Below are 22,370 nucleotides of genomic sequence, written 5' to 3'. Positions count from 1 at the left end.
CGTGCGGTTGGAATTGGTTGGCGCGGGGGGTGGACGGTATGCCCGGCTCCGATCTGCTTGTCTTTTTCTGTCGGGAAGCCGAAAAGGAAGCTTGCTGAAGCTCTCTTTCCATTTGAGTTGTGAATTTTTTGGAGGGTTGGACGGACCGGCCGTTTGACTGGTCCGGCGCTTTCCGTCGGAGATTTTTGGGCCAATCATATGGCGCCGTCTAACCAGGGTGCTTTTGACTTTGGGGATTGGAGTTTAAAGAAACTACCGGGGTACAAGTTTATAAGATTTCACATATAATCTGTGAAGATCATGGATAAGATTTATTCGTCGATTCATTCATTCTATGCAATTCTACAGTAGCCGCCTAGTCAGCGTTTCCTAAGTTACGCTGTCTAACAAGTCGACAGGGGTAATTCACCTAGTGCCATTTCATCTTCTTGTTATCACCCGCGATTCAACATCGGCAACTGCACAACACTGAATCGGAATTTTGATAAAGTCTAGTTCTAGGTATTATCTATATGGCTGTCTACGCGCGAAATGGAGAGGAGGGAAGAAGATCTAGGGGTCCTTCGAGGCATGACAAATCTAGCAAACACCCCAATCACCATTAGCAGCCGGGTCGAAAACGTGACCCGTTTTCTCTCTTTCAACTTCTCCTTCTAGCGTCCAAGTTTCGGGTTTGTGGCCGGGAGGAAGATTGGTATTCTCGAACGGTGCGCCAGTCTCGATATGTTCGCGAGCCTTACGGAAATTATCAACCACGTACCGTTCAGGATTGTGTCCCCATACCCACTTTCCTAGAGGCATCAGCTTAACAATGTCCATGATAGTGTCAGTTCGATCCTGATGCCAGGCGGCCCTGTTCAACAGCCCTACGCGCTGTATGAGTGTCGTGCGTTGATGTCTATATAAGGTACCTATGTTAGTAGTTGGTCCGAGAGTGTTGTGATTGGTCGTCACTTGATATGTATTGAGATATACAAACTCACCTCAGCATCTGATGGATCTTGATGGCCAAAGCGAGATCCTTTTTACCACCGAGCCTTAGACATTCGGCTAGCGAGATAGCATCTTCAAGCGCCATCGTAGCACCGTTTGCAGATGTGGGAATATAGCTATGCGCACTATCGCCGACCTGAACGACGTGGCCACCTTCCGATGACCATTTTGATTGGGGGTTGCGCATACACAGTTTCCATGCTACAATCCTGTTATTGGGGAGGTTTTTAATTAGTTCAACCACAAGGGGATCTAGTTGTTCCACGTCGGGTATTTTTGCTAGCAGTTCCTCAGTGTTTATGGTGGATGACCAGGACTCCTGCGCGATTCCGCTGGTTTCCTAGAGGCTGTTCAGGCACAAGACGGATGACATTTGCTTGTACAGAAGAGAACTTACATCGGGAAGCGTGATCCCGAATGAAAGCAAACGCTGGGAAATAGTTACGACGATGTGCCGGTTTTTCCCAAGGTATAGTCGACCTTCTGGTCGTTCACCTTTCGCCAGGACTTGTTTAAGCAGTGGCGAGTCGTGTAAATCAGCCGATGTCATAGCCGCGCGATAAACCGTATAGCCAGTGCTAACCGGGCGAACAGGTCCTCCAAGAATGAGTTTACACGACTTGGATCCGATGCCGTCTGCGGCAATAATTAGGTCGGCTTGGTATCGTTTCCCATCATCAGAGATAGCAACACCGGAACCATCCTCGTCTGCGTAGTCGGCGATCGATACGCCATATGTGACTGAAATACCCAGTCTTCTGCATTGGTTGAGGAGAATGTTAGCAACGTCGGCACGTCCATTCATTCCTACTATTCGGATTGGATATGCAGCATGTTCTGCAACCCCTTCCCGGTTGCATTCGAACTCGAACTTCTCCATCGCGTATCGACCATCTAAATGACAAGGGGTCATCAACGCATCAATACCCACTTCCACGTATTCCTTCACCATGCTGGGATAGTTGTGGAGAGTAGACCAGGCTGAAGGACCAACTGAAAGGATATCGCCTATTAATCACAGATATGTTAGTGACATAAAATACCCGACCACTTCGACCGAACCCAAGATGCACACACCAATAGACGAGAAGGTTGGCGATTTCTCAAGAACCTCAACATCGTGCCCTTTTCTCCAGCACTCGGCTGCCGCAAGCAGACCAGCTAAACCAGCGCCAACAACTATGACCTTCAGCCCTGTGGGCGGATAACGGAGCACATTGTCGACAATGATAGTCTCCTTGGGGATTATGTTGGCTGCCATTCTAATGTTCTTAAAGGGCGTGATGATGAGATATCGATTCCCGACTACTAGGTTACATATTTATATTTCCTCATGGCTCACGATACTTTCGCATCCAATAAACTGAGCATGCTTAGCATATTGTTAGGAGTTGGATGACTAACACAATCCTCCTGTAGCTATTATAACCAATTATATTTCAATCCGGTGTTTTGAAGCCTTCTGTTACTTCGGAAGATTATAGATAGAATCACTACCGGGGATCAGGTTTATTCCGGCACGGATTATCGGACGCATTTACTGTCCGTGAAATTCCAAAAGCACGATGATGAACGACCCATCTCCCAACCCACGATCCACATAGAAGAAGCTCCCACGTCGGGAAACCCACTCTGCCTAGAGCACCTAACCAATATTAGCCATATTCTAAAAGTTCGAGCCCGTATGTTTCCGAACAAGGGGGAAAGAAATGCCAGCTACCTTCTTAGCCTAGCGATCGGGAACCGCCGCGGCATAAAGAAGACCCTGCACTGCGGCCCGCAGAGTATCTCACGATGCGCCCGGCTTTCTGCCGGGACTAAAGCAAGGTCCCGCTCCCGTCACCTTCTGCCGGTCTTGTCACCGAGAATACCTATAATAATATTGAAGGATGGCCCGCAAACAGTTAAGTTAAGCGATTGCAGTGGCGGTGAACTGCGTTAGAGAGCCATAGCCAAATAGAGACGCAATTAATAATGTTCAGAGCTGGATATTATTAATTACTCGTAAGTCTAGCGTGAAACATGTCCCAAGTGCCTTCAGAAATGAGGAATTTTGATTCTCTCCATTGTTTGGCCTTGGCTTGACCGACTTGATACTTGCTATAGACACCATGAGGCTTTCCAATTGACCTTCATTCTCCCCTGATGCTTTATCCTTGAGCATGATATAATATCACATTAACATGGATATCTTGATACCATTCTACTGACATAAATCTGCGTATTTCATTTACTCGTGATATCTGTCAAGGCGATCATGGACTGTAGATGAGTATGTATATCGGAGGGGGGAGACGTTACTTATTGTAGCCAGTCTGGCCTCGATCATCGAATAGATGTTTCTTGCCATTCATCATAAAGAGACAAATATAATTAGATTAATATTTATATATATATCTTGAATAAGTCAGCTTTCATTGAAGGTTTAGGTTGATGTATGTCTACGTGGTTGTATGTATGACTAAGCAGTAAAAAGGGGGTCGCATCGCGTATATGTGACGTAAAATGTCACCAGCAGCATGTCGTAAGTATATCGCATATTGTGTCGTATGAATGGAGCTTCATTACTGAATGACGTATTATTGCCACAAGGCGATAAATATATTACCAATGTAGTAAAATGTTATCGCATGCATTCAAACATGTTCATTCCTCCCCAATAGCATACATCAAATCCCTTTAAAACAACCAAGCCACTAACATATCATCCCTACGATACGAATATGACTACTTCAGGACAGAAAGACCAAAATAAATCTGGGAAGGGGATGAGAGGGTTCGACCTTGGTAGTGTTGACGCTCTGCCAAATGTTGATCTCGCCAGCGGTATTTTTGAAGCACCCGGTGCGATTGTAAGTGATGCCATATCACGCCTAGATGCTATTTTTACTAATCTCAGGTATTTTTAACAGTCCGAACCTGGGGTAAGTCGTTCAATTGCGGCACTGAAGTCTGGTTCTAATGATTGTCCTATCATGGTAGGTTGGAAAAGGTAGTACCGGTGATTCGAAAAGATCTGGAGGCGGGAGTGGTGGCGGTGGTAGTTCTGATCACAAGCTTAAAGATACCGCAGGCGCTGGGGCTATGATTTTGTAAGAAGATTCCTGGAAGGTGGGCTGGTCGCTTGTGTCTGAATAGAAGCTAAGAAATTTCTCATCGTAGAATCTTGTCCTGATGACGAGTAAACCTTCCATCCGGATACGCTATCACTAACCATAAAAGTTTGGCTGCCGTATTTTTCAGTTTTAGTATGTAGGTCTACATGGATTGCGAATTATGTTGGCATCGCCCGTCTGCTTATACATATACATGGTTTCAGTCCTCATCCAGATGAGAACAACACCTGCGGGTACAGTGGGTTGATATTACTGGCTAGTGCTTTGAATCTAGACTTGATTTTACCCCTTTCTTTAAATCTATCACAATCCAATCACTAGCCATATTAATTACCGTATGTGAAACTCACTTCATGGGTTGACCGAATATTTTCTGTTGCTTCCAGGATTTCCTTCTTGGAGAATCACCGTAAGCCCGAAGCCTCACGAGGGCTACATCCGCCGCCCCCTGTTACAATGAGTTGACACACCATCACCGCTTTCCCCTTCCGTCGGCACTTACATTCCTGTCCATAAACGAGCTTCCAGCAACCCGGGCTAGCTGGATGTCCATGCGTTACCCCAGGTTTTTCATTTCGCGGCTAATTACGCGAGCCCAGTCTCATGAGGCGTCTGATAACCAAACGTCCGGCTAATTGCACTTAAATGAAGGAGGCTTGTAGATCCTTACATTCTAAACCAATTGCATAGTATTCAAGCGCGCTAGCTACTTTAATGCATCAAAAAGACTACTCTGAAGCGGCGCTTCACGATGCGAGAGACTTAGGTAGGCATACCCGCGGTCCTTGGCGATGATGAAGCGCCTACACGGCGCTCGGTAAAGGGACTTCTCGCTGTCGTCTTAAAGATCAGTGCTTTCCCCTGAAATCCGAGATCGTCTACTCTTCAAAAGCTCAACCACACGAGACTTAGCTTAGTGGATATGCATGGCAATTTATACCTAAGCGCCGCTGTGACGGCAGCATGGTTTCGTAAGCACTCTAATAAATCTACCCACCGCCGCTCTAACCGGGACTCCTAGTACTCCAGCCATGCGCAGCCCGACCTAACATAAAACTGGAACCGCCAGTCTGCTCCAACGTTACCTCGGGCGACCAGACATGGGACTACATCATCGTAGGCTCGGGAGCCGGCGGCATCCCCCTCGCAGACCGGCTCTCGGAGGCCGGGCACACGGTGCTGCTCCTCGAGAAAGGGCCGCCGTCGACGGGGCTCTGGGGCGGGACCATGAAGCCGGCGTGGCTGTCCAACGCGACGCTGACGCGGTTCGACGTGCCCGGGCTCGCGAACGAGATCTGGCACGACCCCAGCGGCGTCGTGTGCACGGATGTCGACCAGATGGCCGGCTGCGTGCTCGGCGGCGGCGTCGCCGTCAACTCCGGGCTCTGGTGGAAGCCGCACCCGGACGACTGGGATACCAGCGGATGGCCGGAGGGCTGGCGTAGCGCTGACGTCGCGGATGCGACGGCGCGGGCGTTCGAGCGTATCCCTGGGACTACGCACCCTAGCGCTGATGGCAGGCTGTACCTGCAGCAAGGGTTCGAGGCGCTGGCGGCGGGACTCAATGCGAGTGGCTGGAATTTTATTGTGCCGAACGAACACCCCGAGCTCAAGGACCGCACGTTCGGACATAGCACGCATATGTTTGCCAATGGCGAGCGGGGAGGCCCGCTGGCGACGTATCTGCTCGAGGCCAGTCGGCGCGAGGGGTTCGCGCTCTGGATGAATACGACGGCGAGGCGGGTCGTGAGGGACGGCAGCCGCGCGACGGGCGTCGAGATCGAGTGTACTAAGAATGCGGCTGGGCATGCGGGTGTTGTTTCGGTTACGCCGGGGACCGGACGCGTGATCTTGTCTGCTGGGGCATTTGGCTCGGCTAAGCTGCTTTTTAGAAGTATGGTTGTTGACTTACCTGCTTTACTTCCCTTTCTGATGGTGTCGCTTCGAGGTGGCTGATTGAATGGCAATAGGTGGAATTGGGCCGAAGGACCAATTGGATATTGTGAAGAATTCGACTTCAGATGCGACGACGATGATACCTGAGGACTCCTGGATCGATCTTCCGGTGGGATATAACCTGATCGACCATGTCGGGGTAAGTACTTATTTGATCTGGTGTGGTTTTCTTAATTGGCAGATTATGCTGACCTTGCGATGTGTAGACTGATATCGAAGTTGCCCATCCCGATGTTGTCTTCTACGATTTCTACGCGGCATATAATAAGCCAATCCTGAGCGACACGGAGATATATCTGCGTAAGCTAAGTTTGACTTCCTCTATGGATATCCCGTTGACTTGATTGCAGAGAACAGAACTGGAATTCTTGCCCAAGCAGCACCAAACTTAGGGCCTATTGTGAGTGAGCGCCCAGAAGGACAAAATGGGTCACGGTATTAACACAAAGGAAGTTTTGGGAAATTATCCCCGGCCCTGACGGTATCGATCGACACTTGCATTGGCAAGCTAGAGTGGAAGGGTCTTCGAATAGTAACTCACCAACTTATTGTATGGCTCACGAGTGAATTCTGACTAACTGCATCCTTAAGCTTCTATGACTATAACACAATATCTCGGGACTGGATCTACGTCAAGGGGGCGCATGGTGATCACCCCTCAACTTAACACTCGCGTGTCTGTCCCGCCCTACCTTCGCGAGGCCAACGATAGGGCTGCTGTCATCGAGGGACTTGAGAGAGTCCGCAAGTACTTTGAGCCCATCTCAAATCTTACATGGGTTCGCCCCATGTCTAATCAGACGTCAGCACAGTTCGTGGACTCGGTAAGTGCGTTTTGGATATTTACCCCTTTTTGCCCCTTTTTGCCCCTTTTGCATTATGCTTTGGTGGCACGGACCACCATCATGACCCGCGAGGTAGAAATGAACAGTACCCCTTCTATAACGCGGAAATAAATAATAGATGAATTGCTAACGAAGCCCTTGGGAAGATCCCCGCAGTTCCAGCATCTCGATGCTCAAATCACTGGGTCGGGACTGCGAAGATGGGAGTGGATGATGGCCGAGAGGCTAACGGTACATCTGTCGTCGACACGAATACCAAAGTCTATGGGATGGATAACCTCTTTATTGTTGATGCTTCCATATTCCCAGGAATGATGACCGGGAATCCTTCTGCAATGATTGTCTCAGCAGCTGAACATGCGGCTAGGAAAATATTAGCGCTTGAACCCCCGAAAGTGATTGCTGCAAATTAGGATATATTTGGATGGCAGGGTGCTCACAAGGAACAACAAGGCTAAACTTAGTGTAGTATATCACATATCAAATACCACAAATATGCATCTCTAGTAAACCTTGATTTTATTTAATGGCCGTAATAGATGATAAATCATCAATGTCATCTAAGAGAGACAGATCCCCCTTGAAATCGTGTTTTAATTTCGTCCTCAAATTGCTGATCCGTCAATGAATGTGCATCAAGTCCGGCCCTGTCCATTTCTTTTTTCATATTTTCAGCTAGTATTAGTATAGAACGCCAACCTTTCGGTACAACTGCCCGGCGTAGGAGACGCAAGTTTGATCGAGCTTCATACCACAACATACCTGTCCCTATCGTCCAAATAGTTAAGGACAAGAGGGCGATGAATACTTGTATGAATGAAAATCCCCATTTTAGGGTCTGAATGACAGATAGATTGAGTTAGTAATATATCGATGTACCCTCCGGTATCCCATCATATACTCACATCTACTATGGGTTGGCAGCTTCCGTTCTTCATCACGTAGGTGAAGGGGTATATCTGATTGTTATATACGAAGGCTGCGTTCGATATATTGCTGAAAAATGAAGCACCATAGAAATCCCCATCAGGATTGATGTAAAAAGCGGATATGTTCAAAACTGGACTGGGTATCTCAGTTCCGTTGAAGGCAGATATCGTATGCTTCAGGCCGAAGAACCCATAAGTCGACACATCTGTGTTTCACTCAAGTATTAGTTATGGTGAATGGTATTAAGACGCGAAGTTAATACGAACAATTGGACACTGCCTCTTGTAGAGAGCAATTGACTTCCGACACCGATAGACTATCAAATGAGCAGGCGCCCCAAAAGGAGTCATCTCGGTAACTAACAGTAGGTTCCTCTGGTGGTCCTGTAAGCCCAGTGGATCAATCGGAGTTTACCATGACCTTACTGGCAGTTCCTCCGGAACCAAAAAGAGACACGATGTAGTCACCTGTCAAGTTAACTCTCCATCCGTCATGGATGATATATGCTATGGGTTGAAATTCTCTGAAAGGAATGTAATGGCCATTATAATCCAAGACGAGTGCTTCTCTGACTGACGTATATCCAGTCATAGCACTAGCAACTGTTGGCCATGCCATAAGGAATATCATACTCCAGACCATAAAGCCCATGGCAATTTTAGACCTCAGACCACGATGGGAGATAAAGGCTCGTGCGATATTGACCGTCGAGTAAAATGTAGGTTCGACCTGGAGGAATATGGTGAAAAAGACCGTATAGGTAACGGGGGTAAATTCCATCGACGTTGTTACGTAGATGGTAAAGGCATGCCAGGACATGAACACCATATACGCTTGCACCCCGCGGGCTATTATCTGTAAGAAAGTATTAGCTTATTATCTTCTGAAAGAAGCTAGGTTCTGAGCTTACTATGTCCCAAAGTATACTAACTATCTTTGCCTCCGTAAATGTCAAGCTTCCAAAGCCTAGATTTATCTTGAAGAACCCTGATATTGTCCAAGCATTATACTCAGATATTACAGGATTAAAAGTGTCGTCAGATCGGCAGGCTGAGTCTTCACTCTCAAACCTATAAGACATAGCACCATATAAGCCAAGAAATGCGAAGAAACCCAGTATCATGACGGTCCAGAGTATAGAGACCACCCAACAGCCCGCGCGTATCCATCTCGACCACTCGACAGATTTTATATATGACTTGGCTCTTTGATAAGAGTTAGTCAATTGTGTTGAGATGAACCGACATGTTTTATAGTAACTCTTTTGAATATCTTCGGGCAGACGCGTCGCCAAACCATGAGCATCTCGAGACAACGATGGAAGAAAGGCTCTTGGGCCTGATCGGCTATAATGCATAATCATCTTGAAGAATTGATCGATGGATATAAAAGCCGGGGAATCAACTGAGATGCATGGGTCGCTTACTTAGCTTTATTATAGGATTATCCATATCTAGTAGGTAGATCTAGATGCACTCGGCCTCGGATATATCGGCGCGGTCCTGACACTAAAGGCAAGCCGCGCACTGAGGACAAAGTTATTTCACAAGGCAATTCATCGCCAAGATATATAGCCTGCAGGTGACTGCGACGGTGAGAAAATAGAGGTAAGGTATTCATCTCCGTTACCGCGTATGTAAAATCTTGAGCTTTAGTACAGCACTTTGATACTAACAATTATCCAATAAGATAGGAGAATATAATTTAATACTAAGAATAAACGTTAGCCAAGCCTAACTCTGCTCATAAGTCCTATACGTACGCTTGTACAGAGGGTAGACACTTGCCAATTACGGTGATAATGTAAGTAAAAAAAGTCAGCCTGAAATGAGGCATATAAAAAGTTGGCCAAAGGACAATGGTCAAGTGAGATCACCAATGCAACATCGAATCCTGTAGCCTCGAGAGGCTGAAAGCTGAGGCTTACCCAATATAGTAACAGATAGCCACGATATAGAAGGGGCCGCGTAGAATAGAGAGGAACATACGTAATATCTTGAAAATTAATATGTAGGACATACCCACAGTCCTCCGACTTCCTAGTATAGGAACAAGACATTCTAGGACTTAACATACGGCAGAACTATCCCTATCCGTAATTGCCTCGAGGTTTAAAGACGTTTCGAAAAATTATCTCTGGCCAAGGGCTAGAACATGTGCATCATAATCTATCGAGTTGAAAAACCATGCTGACTGGTACAGTCAATTATGAACTATTTAGTGGAAATGATAGCTTCCTTAACTTTTGCATGTTGAACATCATGCGATGAAGGATTTTCTGACTCTTTGAGTAAAGATCTGCAGCTATTGGCTGGTATATGTAGCTCGATGGGGGCGACGGCAAGGTTTGTGATACATACTTAAGAATTGAGGAACTTCGGTGACCCCTAATGTTGGATTAGTAAGGTACTAGTGGAAGTACAAAATCCGGTACTGGGAGATGTATTGTAACACAAGCGTCCGCATTACTAACTGCATCAGGCATAGGGGACGGGGTGACCCGGCCAAGACAATTCATATCGGCTGCTACCCGAAAGCTCGGGGCGAAGATGCAAGCCATTGTGCGGGGCTGGTTTTGGTGTGGCTACCCATTTAGGTAAGTAAGGGGCGTAACGATGACATCTATGTCTCGGAGAAGTGAGATGATCGTTCTTCGGGATTCCGATTTATCAGTCTCATAGATAAAACCCAAAAGAATCATCTGAATACTTGACCAAACACCCAAGATCAATCCTAAGTCAACATGGGTGAAATAAGTCCGGCTATTGACGTGAGTAACTACTCTACATAAAGTGCTAAATGGATAAAAGGGAGGACTAATAGAAGAAAATAGTCAAAGCTGAAGCACCCGGAGCTCTTCCGGAACCAAGCATATGTCAATGGGAAATGGATCGAGGCTAAGTCAGGCAAGAGGTTTGACATCATCGGTTCGTCCAGAAATCCGTGCCTCGAGACTTGATGTCCTGCTTACATAGGAGCGAACAGACCCCGGGACTAATGAGAAGTTCGCATCATGTCCGGACATGGCGGCCGAGGACGTCGATGACGCCGTGAAGGCTGCTCACGAGGCATTCTTAGCCTACCGCACTTTCACCCCTCGGACTCGCGCCGACCTGCTAGCTAAGTTCGATGCTTTGATACGGGAGCATAAGGATGATCTGGCGACCATTCTCGTGTTTGAGACTGGCAAGCCGCTGGCTGAAGCGTATGGCGAAATCGAGTACGCGACCTCGTTCACGCGCTGGTTCGCCGGCGAGGCGGAGAGGATCCAAGGGACGACCTTCCCCGCCGCCATGCCCGGCAGGCGGATTTTCACTATTAAGCAGCCGTTGGGTGTCTGCGCCGCGCTGGTCCCTTGGAACTTTCCTATTGCGTGAGTTACTAGCGATTTTTCTATCCGACTAATATGCCGAGGAAAAGAATTGGAAACTGATATCTTATTCTAGCATGGTCTTGAGGAAAGCCAGCGCTGCCTTGGCCGCAGGCTGCACGATGGTCGCGAAGCCCTCGCCCGAGACCCCCTTATCGGCGCTGACACTAGCATATCTGGCCGAGAAAGCTGGGTACCCGAAGGGCGTATTCAATGTGCTGCCGACTACTTTAGCCAATACCCCTTCTCTCAGTGAAGCTCTCTGTAGACACCCGACCGTGAAGAAAGTCTCCTTTACCGGATCGGTATGTGTTCCCCTCCCCCTTCTAAATCCATAATTTGCACGGCCGATTGACGTGCTGCCAGACTCGTGTAGGAAAAATCCTTTCCGCGCATTGCGCGAGTACTCTCAAGAAACTCACGCTCGAGCTGGGAGGCAATTGCCCGTTCGTCGTATTTGATGACGCAAACTTGGACCAAGCCTGCGACGGTAAGACCTTCGTAAGCATGACACGCCACACCTAATGTGCTAATCAAGTGATCCATCAGCACTAATGGCGCTCAAATTCCGCCACGCGGGCCAGGCCTGCGTCACAGCGAACCGAGTGTACGTGCAAAAAGGGGTATACGACGAGTTCGCCGCACTGCTCGCGGCGAAGACGCAAGAGATCCGCGTCGGCCACGGCATGGACAAGAGCACGACGATGGGGCCCGTGACCGTGCCGACGGGCCTCGACAAAGTGGCGGCACAAGTCGAAGACGCGAAGAAGCACGGCGGCGTCGTCGTGACGGGGGGCAACCGCATTACTAGCCTGAACAACGGGTACTTCTTCGAGCCGACGATCATCGCGAACGCGACGCAGAAGATGAAGATCGCGTCTGAGGAGACGTTCGGCCCGCTGCTGGCCCTGTTCCCGTTCGACACGGAGGAGGAGGCTGTTAAGTTGGCTAACGACACGAGCGTAGGTATCCTTTAGGTGTGTAAGAGATCATTTAAAGGCTGACGTCACCGGTGTAGATGGGCTTGGCTTCTTATTGCTTCACGAAGAACGTCGACAGGATTTGGCGCATGTTTGAGAATTTGGAGGCGGGGATGATTGGGTTAAACAGCGGTGAGTTGCCATTTTTTTTTTTTTTTTTTCGCGTTTTCGGTTCCTCCTGTGACATTGCTGGAAAGAAACCGTATAGACTAATGGTGAGCGAAATGTTTATAGGAAATTCATCTGCTGCTGAGTCGCCATTTGGCGGAATCAAGGAGTCAGGGTTCGGCAAGGAATCTGGCAAGGATGTCGCCATCAACGAGTACCTCATCACCAAAACCGGGACATTGACTCTGGAGGGACAATATTAAATCAAATATCTCCCCAATGAGAAAATCTTTAGGTAAGATAGGGTAGTGGAGGCACTTCGAGGATAATCAAAAAGGCGATTAAGGAACTTGCCATAGTAATAGGGTCACGAAATAACGAGATTGCATGCGGGGAGGAGAACGTCGGTTTACAAGCCAGCAAGGCATTACGATGAATGAATACATTTGAATGTTTCATACAATATAGTATCTAATACGACTTTTGACTTTCTTAGAGTATACGTAGAATACCTACTAGTTAGGCTCCTATACATGAGAAAGAATCGTTGTCGACACCAATTTTCAACTCCTGATTTTGTTATGTAGGTAGATGCTGCCCAGAATCTTGCGCATATGCTAGAACATCTACATCTATTTTATGTACTCGCAGCTAGCTAGGTATAGTATGTATGTATCGACTCAGCTTTTGCAGCCCCCAGCGAATGCTTCCAATGTAATAATATCAATTGTTCTCGCTCTTAGTACATACCTACTGCTCTGAATGGACGATGCCTTTTTTTAATGTTGAGCCAAAAATGTATCCATACCCTAATCCATGCAACCCCCTTAGAATGAAGTGAAGGAATATGGGTTTGCGATATAAAAAAACAACAACATTCGCATCATGCCACCTTGGGACCAGAAAATGCATCAAGCGGGGGGAAAAAGTGACTTCGTCCATGAGCCGCTAACGCCATGTATGAAATGATATGGTCCCATGCAGTTTATGACGAATGGGACATTCAAGGCCCCGTCCTGTATCGTTTTCGTCGCCGATAATTTTCTTCGTATGATATGGCTCTCCTCCTTTTAGAATGACGACTCAAATATCCCCTCTTGGTGCGCCGGCAATGTGCTTGCGCAAGCCATGTATCCATGATAATTCTTCCACCCAGGCTTCTTACACCCATGCTGACGCTCCGTGTAGCCAGCCTCAAGGTCCACGATGTCGTAATAACCCATATACAGATTCCACATACGTATAACACCTTTTTTCATCCTCCGAGCCATCTTTCTCAGTAGCAAACCCAACTTCCAGAAAAAGACCTGGATCCGTCCTACGATGCCCTGTTCGGCCCGATGTTTGAGATAGGGATTCTCCCGCTCGTCGTCTTTCGGATCGTAAGCGGCTGCCTGCGTGATGTCCTCCAAGAGCCGATGGACATCCCACTACGATTCCGCCGGGCTCTCGCGGTCGAGTTCGTAAAAGAGCAGGTAGACCTCCCGCTGCATCCCTAGAACTTCACTTGTCTTGGCCTCCTTGATCTTCTCGTCGCTAATCCTCCACCATCTTTCATTCGGCTTTTGGCGCTTTGGCTTGTTTGCCTTTGTTTTTGGTGGGATTGCTTTCCCATTCGCCGTAGACGGCGCAACTGGCGTTTTGTTAGGACTCCCTGGTCTGCTATTCCTTGCCGAGTGGGATATCCTAGACATGGTCGACCGAGCAGATGCTGCAACCGACTTAAGGCTGATAGTATCCGACTCACGATCCTTTGTGGATGAGGTGGGGCTGCGACGAAACGTCGATCGACTATTAGAAGTCGACGAGCCTTGAGGAGTTGGTATGGAATCCGTCGACGGTCGTGGAAAGCCGTCGATGGACTGGTTAGGCGAGCTAGCTCCCGGCGAAGAAGCGACTAGATCAGGAGTAGAGGCCACCGGGCTAGGCTCTCCTGACTTTTGCATCGCCGCAACTCTCGGAGTCGAGGCTGGACTTGGCGTAGCCGATTTGGTAAAGGCCATAGAAGCCTGGAAGGCGTTAGGGGTCGAGAAGGGAAGTGATACGTTTTGTCGGCGGAAGGATTCGTAGTGTCCACTATGGTGACTACCCTTATGCGTAACTGTACCGAGTAATTTATATTTTTTGCGGTTTAGCAAGGTACCCATTAGGAGCTGCTCTGGGAACGAGACCTTGGCCGAATTCTTCTGAGAGATGCTGTTATAAATTGATCTAGAAAGATGGATAGCCATGATCTTAGGGAAACCTGTCAGCCGCGTATGTTTCGCAATCCTGCAGGTCGGAGCGTCACGCATTGGCGGTAATTCAACGTCTGGTGGTGGGTCCTCAGGGTTATTATCGATGGCATGCTGAAGCTTCGCGATTGCTTCTTGCGCGCTGGCTTTGAAGCTTTCGGAATGAGAATGCGTCTTCCGTAATTCCAAGATATCTCTGGCATAAACAAGGCGACATTTTTCACACTTGAAATCGTCCACGTATTCGGTCTTGAAGAAGCCATCCAGACAAGAGTTAAGTGAAGACGAATTCGACTGCGGCACGTTCAGAGTTAAGGTGCAGAACGTACTCTCTGTCGGTTTCGTCTTATAGCCGCACGTCTGACACTCGATTTGGCTTTCGTATTTGCCCTCCATTGGAAACCCTTCCTCGTCTTCTATCTCAGCCTCCGGTGTTCTTTCGTTTGATTCGGCGGTGTTAGTACTCGTATCCTCACCGGTGGCCAGCCTCGCTAAACGCTCTTCAACAGCATCGCCATCTATAGGTTCTGCCTTGTTAGCCGATGCCTCGGCAGCACTCTTTTTCTTGGCTGCTTGTCGAGCTCTTCTCCCTGCATGATATTCGTCGCATAGTCGTTCAGCTACCACCTGTAAAAACTCCTGCGCATCTTGCTGCTGCCTACTGATACGTTGCCTAAAGGCGTTCTCGAGAACCTTGATAAAAGGGGTAGCGGAGATGGTCTTCTTATAAATAGGTCGCTCATTGAGGCTGTCAAGGATATTCTTAAGACCCTGAGTGACGAGGCCCGCTTGTAGACCGTGTATTTTCCATTCGGGAGTGTTTCTGTATGCAGGATGTTTGACTATTTCTTGGTAGACCCATGGCTCGTCTATATTTCTTCGGTGGTTTTCTCGGATTAGGTAAATTCGGAGGTCGGTCAAGCCGGCGAGGGCTTGAAGGACGGAGTTGATGAAGCAATCGTTTGCAGGGTTCGAGAGGCCGACTACGACGCCCTTCTTGCCCTTCGCGTTGGAGTCGCCATCGATAAAATAGTTGGGGGCGAAGACGTAGAAGAGAGTGATCGCAGCAAGACTGGCGCCAGCCGCGTATGTAGCAACGGTAAGTGGTTTCTCGGGCATGGTCGCGTCCGTTTACCTCGCCTTTCTCTTGCCTTCGCGAGGCTCGGTTCGCTTCGATCGCGCTACATACACCCTCCTGGCCCTTATGCTATACCCTTCCTACCCGGGGTGATATTAACGCCAAAAGAGGATCGCATGCGCCGACAGGAGAGGTATCGAGAGGATATTGGTATTAAGAACACAATTCTAACAATTTGGGATCATAACCAGATACCTAATGGGGGAGGGGATTATGATGGATTATGATTAGGGCGTGAGTGAATAGTACCTAGGTATGGGGCGAAATGAGAGAGGGAGCTTTGTTCAGGTTGTTCAGTAGGAAGTCCAAGTCCCAAGGTCAGAAATTAGCGGAGTGGAGGAAAGAAGCTTGTTGGTATGGAAGAGGGTACTGAAAGTACAGGGATGATGGGGGATGGGGATGGGATATTCGCTGTTCGGGGTTACGGTGACAAGAAAGATGCGCTGCCAATTATGTCCCGACAATCCGGTACCAGTGTCATTGCCTTATTCGATAAACGCATTCCAGTAAGGGCTCATATACATCCATGTATATCCAATGGGCAATTAAATCACATGCTGAGATAGTGGTAGCATACACCTGACATCAACAGCATCGATTCCAATTAATATGTGAAGAAGGTAGAATTAAGGAATATTTTCATATTTTCAGGTATGTACTCGGTACATAAGGCACCCCGAGTCCCTGAATCCACAGACCCCTCCGTAAACCGGGGCAGGCCAAGCGGAAATGCCGGGTTTAAGGTTGGCGCTGAAGATGACTGGGCGGATAAGATGGATTAAGGTATTCACTAAACACTTTAACTTGAATTGCTGTAGATTTTATGTTAGTGCATCACTTAGTACTGCATCATAGCTTAACTATCGAAGCTAATCGTATATAATTACGTATCGCTAAAGTTCAATTAAAGAATTGGATTAGAGCTTAGCAGTTTATAAGCAGGAGAACAATCTAAACTTTACTTTCGTGTTGCCTTTCATACTAGAAGGCTAGAAAATGTGAGAGAAAAAAAGAAGAAAAAGAAGAAGAACGATAGCCAGGTTCATCAAGCAGCGTTACATTCTTTGGGGTTACATTGCATCGAAACAGAAACAGAATTCTGGTGCCTGCCCAACATTCTACGTACTACCCATCCTCCACCGTCCTGACTTGCCATCCAACGTTTTACACCTCGTCCACCCACGTGTACCTGTGATAAGGCTTTACCGGCTATTATTTTCTGCGGAATAGCAACCTGTGATGGATAATAGTCAACTCGGCTTTATTGGTGGATCAATGCATTACTATAAGCATAGGCACGACCCCTAATTCTTCGAGTCTCATGCGCAACATCGAAGCATAGGTATCCATCCGGCGATGGGGCCAAAGCCATCAACTAGGCAGGCTAAACTACTACTAATCTACTAGTACCTATTTATTTGTAAGTGTCAAGATTGCCAGGCGATCTACGTACTAGGTATGTAAGGATTTGCCTAAGGATTATCCTAGGGAACATGGACGTAACGTAACCCTACTCCAACTTAACCAAGATCGAAAATCCCATCCCTTCATCCCGTCAGCCCGTCAGCCCGTCAGCTCGTTCAGGGTCTTCGCGCGGGATTTATTCGCATGCGGGGATACCCCACGTATACTAAAACGCTTCATCGGGTTTGACCTATCACCTATCACCAACATTCCTCCCCCGCATTTCTTACAGACCCTGAACCGAGCTTGTCTCATCCCGGACTGGTATATGAAACCCGGCATGCTAGATCTCATATATACTTAAGTACCACTATCGACAAAGTCTTTATTCTAATTAAATTCTATAGGCAAGACCCCATGTATTCAAATATAAATATCTATAAGTTATCATACTTGGTAGGTATGTCATATACCCTTTGTTGAGTATCCCCAACCCAACAACAATTTATCGCTTTGTGAATACGTATATCTTTAAAACAAAATTAATGGGAAACTTGATGATCGGTATCATCCTCATCTATCTCCACCATGGTACAGTTACCTCCCTAGTCAACTGTCTCGTGGCGCGACAACACGCGAACGAGTCCGACCTGAAATAAGCCTAAACGTCGCCTACTCTCCTCGCTTAGTCTGTGATAATGACTACTTGTAGGTGTAATATAGGTCTGCTGGGCTGAAGACGTGTGGGTTTGATGAGTAGTTGATGAAACCCGTTCTTTGAGCCTCTTTCGTGCCCTATTGGAGGGCGAAGACGTATGATTTTAACGAGATTTTGAAGAATCCCGCTCTTTACGCTTGTTGCGTGTATCGTTTGGCTGTGCGCTGATTGGCTGTGACGAGCTTCGAGGGGAGGCCATTATCGTCATCAACTTCTAAAACGATATGCGTAACTTTAGCCTTGGCCTTTTTTTCTTTGGCCTTCTTGGACGTTTGTGACTTGTCTGGTTGTTCCATTGGGAGCTTGGACGACTTGGAATAATTTTCCATTGTTATAAGTTAGACCACAGGTCCCATCCAATGAGTGGGGCGAGATCCCGGTATTGTTAAATTCTGACGCAATATCGCAGAGATATAGTAGTGCCTCTGCGTCTGGCTGTCTGAGAACGTGCTGCATCGGCCGTAGCACAGGTAGGGAAACGGATTGCAAAGAATGAAAATTTCCAAATTTGAGGATTGGACGCGTACGAGTGACACCACAAGGTCTAGTCACTTTCACAAGCACCACAATACCAAATAGAGTTGTGTGCCTTATGTAGGTATTCAGTCCGTGTTACGCACTACTAGCAAATAGTAAATTAGGTTATTAGACCCTTCGTCATTGACTAAAGTCAGACACTTTGTAATAAGATGAAGACGTAGCCACCGGGACATGCTATGTCGTAATGGAATGGGCTCGTTTGAGTAAAATCCACCAACATCTAACCTAGTGAGCGGAAGGTGTTATATCTCCCATGAATCGGGAAATGAGCTTGCTCGGAGAATTCCGACTCTGTGATGAGTCGAGAGGAACGAAGCCACCAGGCCTCTTGTCAAGATGTGACGAGTCTGTCTGACTTTCCACTAAGAAATCAGTATCGCCAATAGTGTTGAATGCTTCTACTAGCTTTTTTGTCGCCGTTAAAGTATAGACGTATGAGAAATAAAAAGGAGGAATTGAAGGTTGCTAGGGGTACGTTGGAATGGTTGAAATGGTAATATCCGGTCCAGGTGAAGAAGACACAACAACCATAGGACTTCTCGTGAGTTAGTATCGCACTAAGGCACTTCTAATTAGTAATTGATAGCAAAGGGTATCGAAGGAACAAGTCGCTTGGGTCCAATATACTTGACTTACTCTTCAACTTGCCAGATATTGTTCTTCAAACGAGTGTTTGTGCCAACCCTTTTTTTCCCTTTCCCATGACGAGCTCAATGTTTTCACACCATATTGTTCGATTGGCACGGGGTAATTAGGTAATCCATCCATATAGGAATTAACCCTGGATTATGTTAGCTGAGTGTGGGTATATTTAGTACTGCATTCTCAATGCTCCCCTTCTCTTGATAGATCATACTGTTCACTATGTTAGAGATCCGGCACCACCAGACTGTGTGATAGGAGGTGAAGTGATTATTGTGTAGAAAAGTTACAAGAAAAAGGTGTGATTCCAAGTTTGATGAACATTCTTTATCACAGGCTCAAGGTATGTTCGAAATCTTTTCAAGAGAAAAAGATGAAAGAACTGCATCGCATATAACAGCTCCTTATGTGATGAATTCAAGGGGGAAATTTAATATAGATGATAAAATGTGGTTGAGGTATTATATATAGCCAAAAGCGGACTTTATCCAAGCTGCTAGGGTAGTATGTGGGATATAGGAGTAAAAGATGTGATTCAATGGAAGTAGGATGTATGAAGAAACCTTGAAGGAGTGTGGTAGCCATGATTAAATACTTTTTGGAAATATTCTTTGGTTAGCTGTCCGAGTTCGATCTTCCCAACTTTCAGAAGATTTTACTCTACTGAAAGAGATAATCTATGTGCAATCCCTGAATGTCATATTTCTTAAACCGAAACACTTATGAGTCACTCCTGCATGGATCGCGGTTAGAAGAGCGTTTGTCGGAGTGCTTGTATCACTAGTATCGTAAGTTTAACCGTCACGACCCACTTTTGCAATGGACCCCCTTTTGCAATCTTATCCCACCACCACTTTTAAAGTTTAAATAATAATAACTTAATTAATTGATACACGATTAAATTAAAAAAAATATCTACTTTTTTTTTTGTTGTTTAACTTTTGGTTTATTTATTATAATAATAATATAATCTTTTATTAACTTATTAAGTAAAGATTTATTAAATAATTTTTTTTTTTTTTTAATTAAACGTTTTTAATTTTTAATAAATTAATGAATATTTTATTCGGATTAGGATGGATATTTTAATATATATTAAAAGCGAATTAATTTAATTATGTTTTTAAATTTTAATTAATTATTTAAAAGGTAGCGATAATTAAAATTTAAAATATAAATTTTTTTTTAATTTTAATAATTAAGTTATAAATATTATAGTTTATTTTTATTTTATTTTTTTTAATATTTTTTAATTGTTTAATAATATTATTAAATTTTTTAAAAGTTTTTTAAATATTTTTTAATAGTTTATAAGGGGGGGTTCCGGGGATTAATTATTTTTTCTTTTATTTTTTTTTTCTTTTATTTAATTAATATTTTCGAAAGGTTTAAAAGTTATAAACTTAATTTTTATTACTTAATTAATATATTTATAATTAAAAAAACCTTTTTATTAATTTTAATATAAATTTATAACATTTATTATTTATAAATTAACGTTATAATTAAATATAAAACTTAAAATTTTATTTTTTATTTAAAATAAATTTTTTAAAAAAAAAAACGTTAACGTTTAAAAGTTACATTAAGTTATTAATATAAATAAAAAAATAAACGAAAATTATTTTATTTATATAAGTTAATTATATAAATTTAAAGCTGGTGTGGGAAAAGTGGTTATTAAGGATTAATAATTTATATTAATTATTTTTAAGTTTAATTTTAACTAAAAATACTTGTTTTAGTTAACGGGCTTTTACTTTATTATTAGTTTAACCATTTTTAATAGTTGTAAATTCCTATTCAACCACCTTTTGGCTAAATTATTACGTTTGAAGCTTTTTGTTTTTATAGATAATAACAGGGGTTTTTCGATGCCCAATCCTGGATATATACTTTATTATTGTCACTTATGAAGTAGCTGTTGACTTTGCTACTCTAACGCAGCATTCTTCGGTAGTCCCGAATACTAGATTGTTGTTTGTTTTTCTTTCTTGAAGCCTAATCTTATCGATGTTGTATTTATTTAAGGGTAGTATATTATAATACTTACGTACACCGCACAGGTAGGGATAAAACGCCCAAATCTCCTTCTCCTTGTCCGTGTGTATACGGTTAGTATTTACAGGCCTTCCTATCATTCATATAACCCTTACGTTCCGCTTTAAAAACCTATCCACCCACCTAACCCCAAGCTTCTTAATCTCCCCCCCAGCGGTTAGGATAGATTGTATAAAAAAAAGAACAATAACACAATTAAGAACTTTCCTGCAGGCTTGCTCGTTTACAATCCAATCAATTATTTTCTCTTCTTACTCGGGAATTAATTTTTATAAGTACACTACTCCTTCCTAATATAACTAAGTCCCGCAAAGCCATCGCAAGAGGGTGGAAGGAATAAGGTTATATTTTACAACCGCCACCGCAATTAACAAGCCTTCTTACACATTCATTATAGCACGCGCAATACACTACTCATAATCTTTTTTATTCACTATTTTTAACAATTTAATTAAAGGTTTAGTATTATAATAGGAAAAAATCTAAGGTGGGTAATAGCGGTATAAGCGTTGTAAAAGGGGGTCCATTGCAAAAGTAGGTCGTGACGGTTAAGGAAGAGTACTGTGTCAAAAGTAGGGTCTCAGCAAAGACCTACTTATCCAAAATTCCACGTTACAGAAAAAGAATTTTTTAAAAAGAAGAATCAAATTATGTGGATGGCAGGAGGGGGATTCGAACGCCCCGCCTCTGATGAGACCAGATTTACACATTCCTGTCCCGCCGTTATTCCCCTTAGGAGGCGACGGGAGTGGGATTCGAACCCACGAGGACTAATCCACCAGGACCTGAAACTGGCGCCTTACCACTCGGCCATCCTGCCTTGGCTTATTGTTGATTGGGGTGGTATTTTCTTGTTATCTATTTTAGCGGTCGATTGTTAAGAGGACTACTTTCTTGAGATTCAAAGGAAGCTGCGAAAGACTAGGTAAGTACATTGATAAGGAGGTAGGGGAAGCATCTAGTCATTATCACAGCAACAGTCACCGGGAGTAAACATGATGTCAGCCGACACGTTTATAACTAACTATTGCAAACTTAATTGGTTGTCAGTGTGGATATTATCACCATGAAGGGCAATTGCACCCCTTATATAAAAGTTATTTGGATGGAAATAACCACCTTAGTGCTAGTGTCATGTTAAAACACGATGACTGTTGAGCTGATTGATGCCAATCGGAGTGATTATGTCAAGTCAGTAATTGTTACCAGGTCTAAGGGGGGTGGGGGGGAGAGAGACCTTGACAGCCCTAGCAGGTAATTGAACGCATGTCAAGGTTTACAGTTATTTTTTAAACACGAGATGTCACATGGAACAGTCCGTTTTGTATTTAGTAA

General features: G+C 45.1%; 6 protein-coding genes and 1 non-coding gene across 7 annotated transcripts; 3 read left to right on the top strand and 4 right to left on the bottom strand.

Annotated features, from left to right (window-relative positions):
• Positions 1-579: 579 nt before the first annotated feature.
• On the bottom strand, positions 580-2,254 carry F4807DRAFT_451747 (uncharacterized protein; the record flags this gene model as incomplete). Its single annotated transcript, XM_048000259.1, has 4 exons — positions 580-898; positions 984-1,333; positions 1,391-2,001; positions 2,071-2,254. The coding sequence occupies 4 exons, from the start codon at positions 2,252-2,254 to the stop codon at positions 580-582; spliced, it is 1,464 nt and encodes a 487-aa protein (XP_047853903.1).
• A 1,383-nt stretch (positions 2,255-3,637) lies between these two features.
• F4807DRAFT_426522 (uncharacterized protein) lies at positions 3,638-4,225 on the top strand. The gene is made up of 3 exons (XM_047998065.1): positions 3,638-3,845; positions 3,906-3,917; positions 3,976-4,225. The coding sequence occupies exons 1-3, from the start codon at positions 3,717-3,719 to the stop codon at positions 4,087-4,089; spliced, it is 255 nt and encodes an 84-aa protein (XP_047853902.1). The 5' UTR covers positions 3,638-3,716; the 3' UTR covers positions 4,090-4,225.
• A 763-nt stretch (positions 4,226-4,988) lies between these two features.
• Positions 4,989-7,421, top strand: F4807DRAFT_426516 (putative cellobiose dehydrogenase). The gene is made up of 8 exons (XM_047998064.1): positions 4,989-5,080; positions 5,131-6,003; positions 6,080-6,204; positions 6,272-6,365; positions 6,416-6,465; positions 6,519-6,597; positions 6,657-6,889; positions 7,057-7,421. Exons 1-8 carry the CDS (start codon positions 5,032-5,034, stop codon positions 7,321-7,323), a joined length of 1,770 nt encoding a protein of 589 aa, XP_047853901.1. The 5' UTR covers positions 4,989-5,031; the 3' UTR covers positions 7,324-7,421.
• Positions 7,244-9,485, bottom strand: F4807DRAFT_91772 (uncharacterized protein). The gene is made up of 5 exons (XM_048003653.1): positions 8,751-9,485; positions 8,266-8,695; positions 8,107-8,214; positions 7,816-8,045; positions 7,244-7,748 (listed from the first exon to the last, which is right to left on the bottom strand). The coding sequence occupies exons 1-5, from the start codon at positions 9,201-9,203 to the stop codon at positions 7,467-7,469; spliced, it is 1,503 nt and encodes a 500-aa protein (XP_047853900.1). The 5' UTR covers positions 9,204-9,485; the 3' UTR covers positions 7,244-7,466.
• Positions 9,486-10,369: 884 nt separating this feature from the next.
• F4807DRAFT_426507 (aldehyde dehydrogenase) lies at positions 10,370-12,815 on the top strand. Its single transcript, XM_047998063.1, has 8 exons — positions 10,370-10,610; positions 10,674-10,767; positions 10,826-11,213; positions 11,287-11,515; positions 11,577-11,700; positions 11,760-12,172; positions 12,229-12,322; positions 12,425-12,815. Exons 1-8 carry the CDS (start codon positions 10,584-10,586, stop codon positions 12,559-12,561), a joined length of 1,506 nt encoding a protein of 501 aa, XP_047853899.1. The 5' UTR covers positions 10,370-10,583; the 3' UTR covers positions 12,562-12,815.
• Positions 12,816-13,649: 834 nt separating this feature from the next.
• Positions 13,650-15,839, bottom strand: F4807DRAFT_91690 (cysteine proteinase). Its single transcript, XM_048003652.1, has one exon. The coding sequence runs from the start codon at positions 15,649-15,651 to the stop codon at positions 13,729-13,731; it is 1,923 nt and encodes a 640-aa protein (XP_047853898.1). The 5' UTR covers positions 15,652-15,839; the 3' UTR covers positions 13,650-13,728.
• Positions 15,840-21,775: 5,936 nt separating this feature from the next.
• On the bottom strand, positions 21,776-21,855 carry F4807DRAFT_t80. Its single transcript has one exon. It is a non-coding gene; the product is annotated as a tRNA-Leu (tRNA).
• Between the last annotated feature and the right edge of the window lie 515 nt (positions 21,856-22,370).

The sequence above is a fragment of the Annulohypoxylon truncatum genome, assembly GCF_022578515.1.
Source record: "Annulohypoxylon truncatum strain CBS 140777 unplaced genomic scaffold F4807scaffold_17, whole genome shotgun sequence".
NCBI lineage: Eukaryota > Fungi > Ascomycota > Sordariomycetes > Xylariales > Hypoxylaceae > Annulohypoxylon > Annulohypoxylon truncatum.
The sequence above is the reverse complement of the archived record's forward strand: the minus strand, read 5'-3'. Positions and strand labels throughout refer to the sequence as shown.

What these genes read in the sequence shown, in the direction of transcription:
- F4807DRAFT_426522 (XM_047998065.1), top strand. Translation starts at nt 3,717, where the DNA reads ATGACTACTTCAGGACAGAAAGACCAAAATAAATCTGGGAAGGGGATG.
- F4807DRAFT_426516 (XM_047998064.1), top strand. Translation starts at nt 5,032, where the DNA reads ATGCATGGCAATTTATACCTAAGCGCCGCTGTGACGGCAGCATGGTTT. An exon ending in TGTGACGGCAGCATGGTTTC is followed by an intron (nt 5,081 to 5,130) that starts GTAAGCACTCTA and finishes CGGGACTCCTAG; the next exon opens with TACTCCAGCCATGCGCAGCC. An exon ending in CACCAAACTTAGGGCCTATT is followed by an intron (nt 6,466 to 6,518) that starts GTGAGTGAGCGC and finishes ACACAAAGGAAG; the next exon opens with TTTTGGGAAATTATCCCCGG.
- F4807DRAFT_91772 (XM_048003653.1), bottom strand. Translation starts at nt 9,203, where the DNA reads ATGATTATGCATTATAGCCGATCAGGCCCAAGAGCCTTTCTTCCATCG. An exon ending in TGGTTCCGGAGGAACTGCCA is followed by an intron (nt 8,215 to 8,265) that starts GTAAGGTCATGG and finishes CAGGACCACCAG; the next exon opens with AGGAACCTACTGTTAGTTAC. An exon ending in ACAAGAGGCAGTGTCCAATT is followed by an intron (nt 8,046 to 8,106) that starts GTTCGTATTAAC and finishes AGTGAAACACAG; the next exon opens with ATGTGTCGACTTATGGGTTC.
- F4807DRAFT_426507 (XM_047998063.1), top strand. Translation starts at nt 10,584, where the DNA reads ATGGGTGAAATAAGTCCGGCTATTGAC. An exon ending in CCTTGGAACTTTCCTATTGC is followed by an intron (nt 11,214 to 11,286) that starts GTGAGTTACTAG and finishes ATCTTATTCTAG; the next exon opens with CATGGTCTTGAGGAAAGCCA. An exon ending in CTTGGACCAAGCCTGCGACG is followed by an intron (nt 11,701 to 11,759) that starts GTAAGACCTTCG and finishes GTGATCCATCAG; the next exon opens with CACTAATGGCGCTCAAATTC.
- F4807DRAFT_91690 (XM_048003652.1), bottom strand. Translation starts at nt 15,651, where the DNA reads ATGCCCGAGAAACCACTTACCGTTGCTACATACGCGGCTGGCGCCAGT.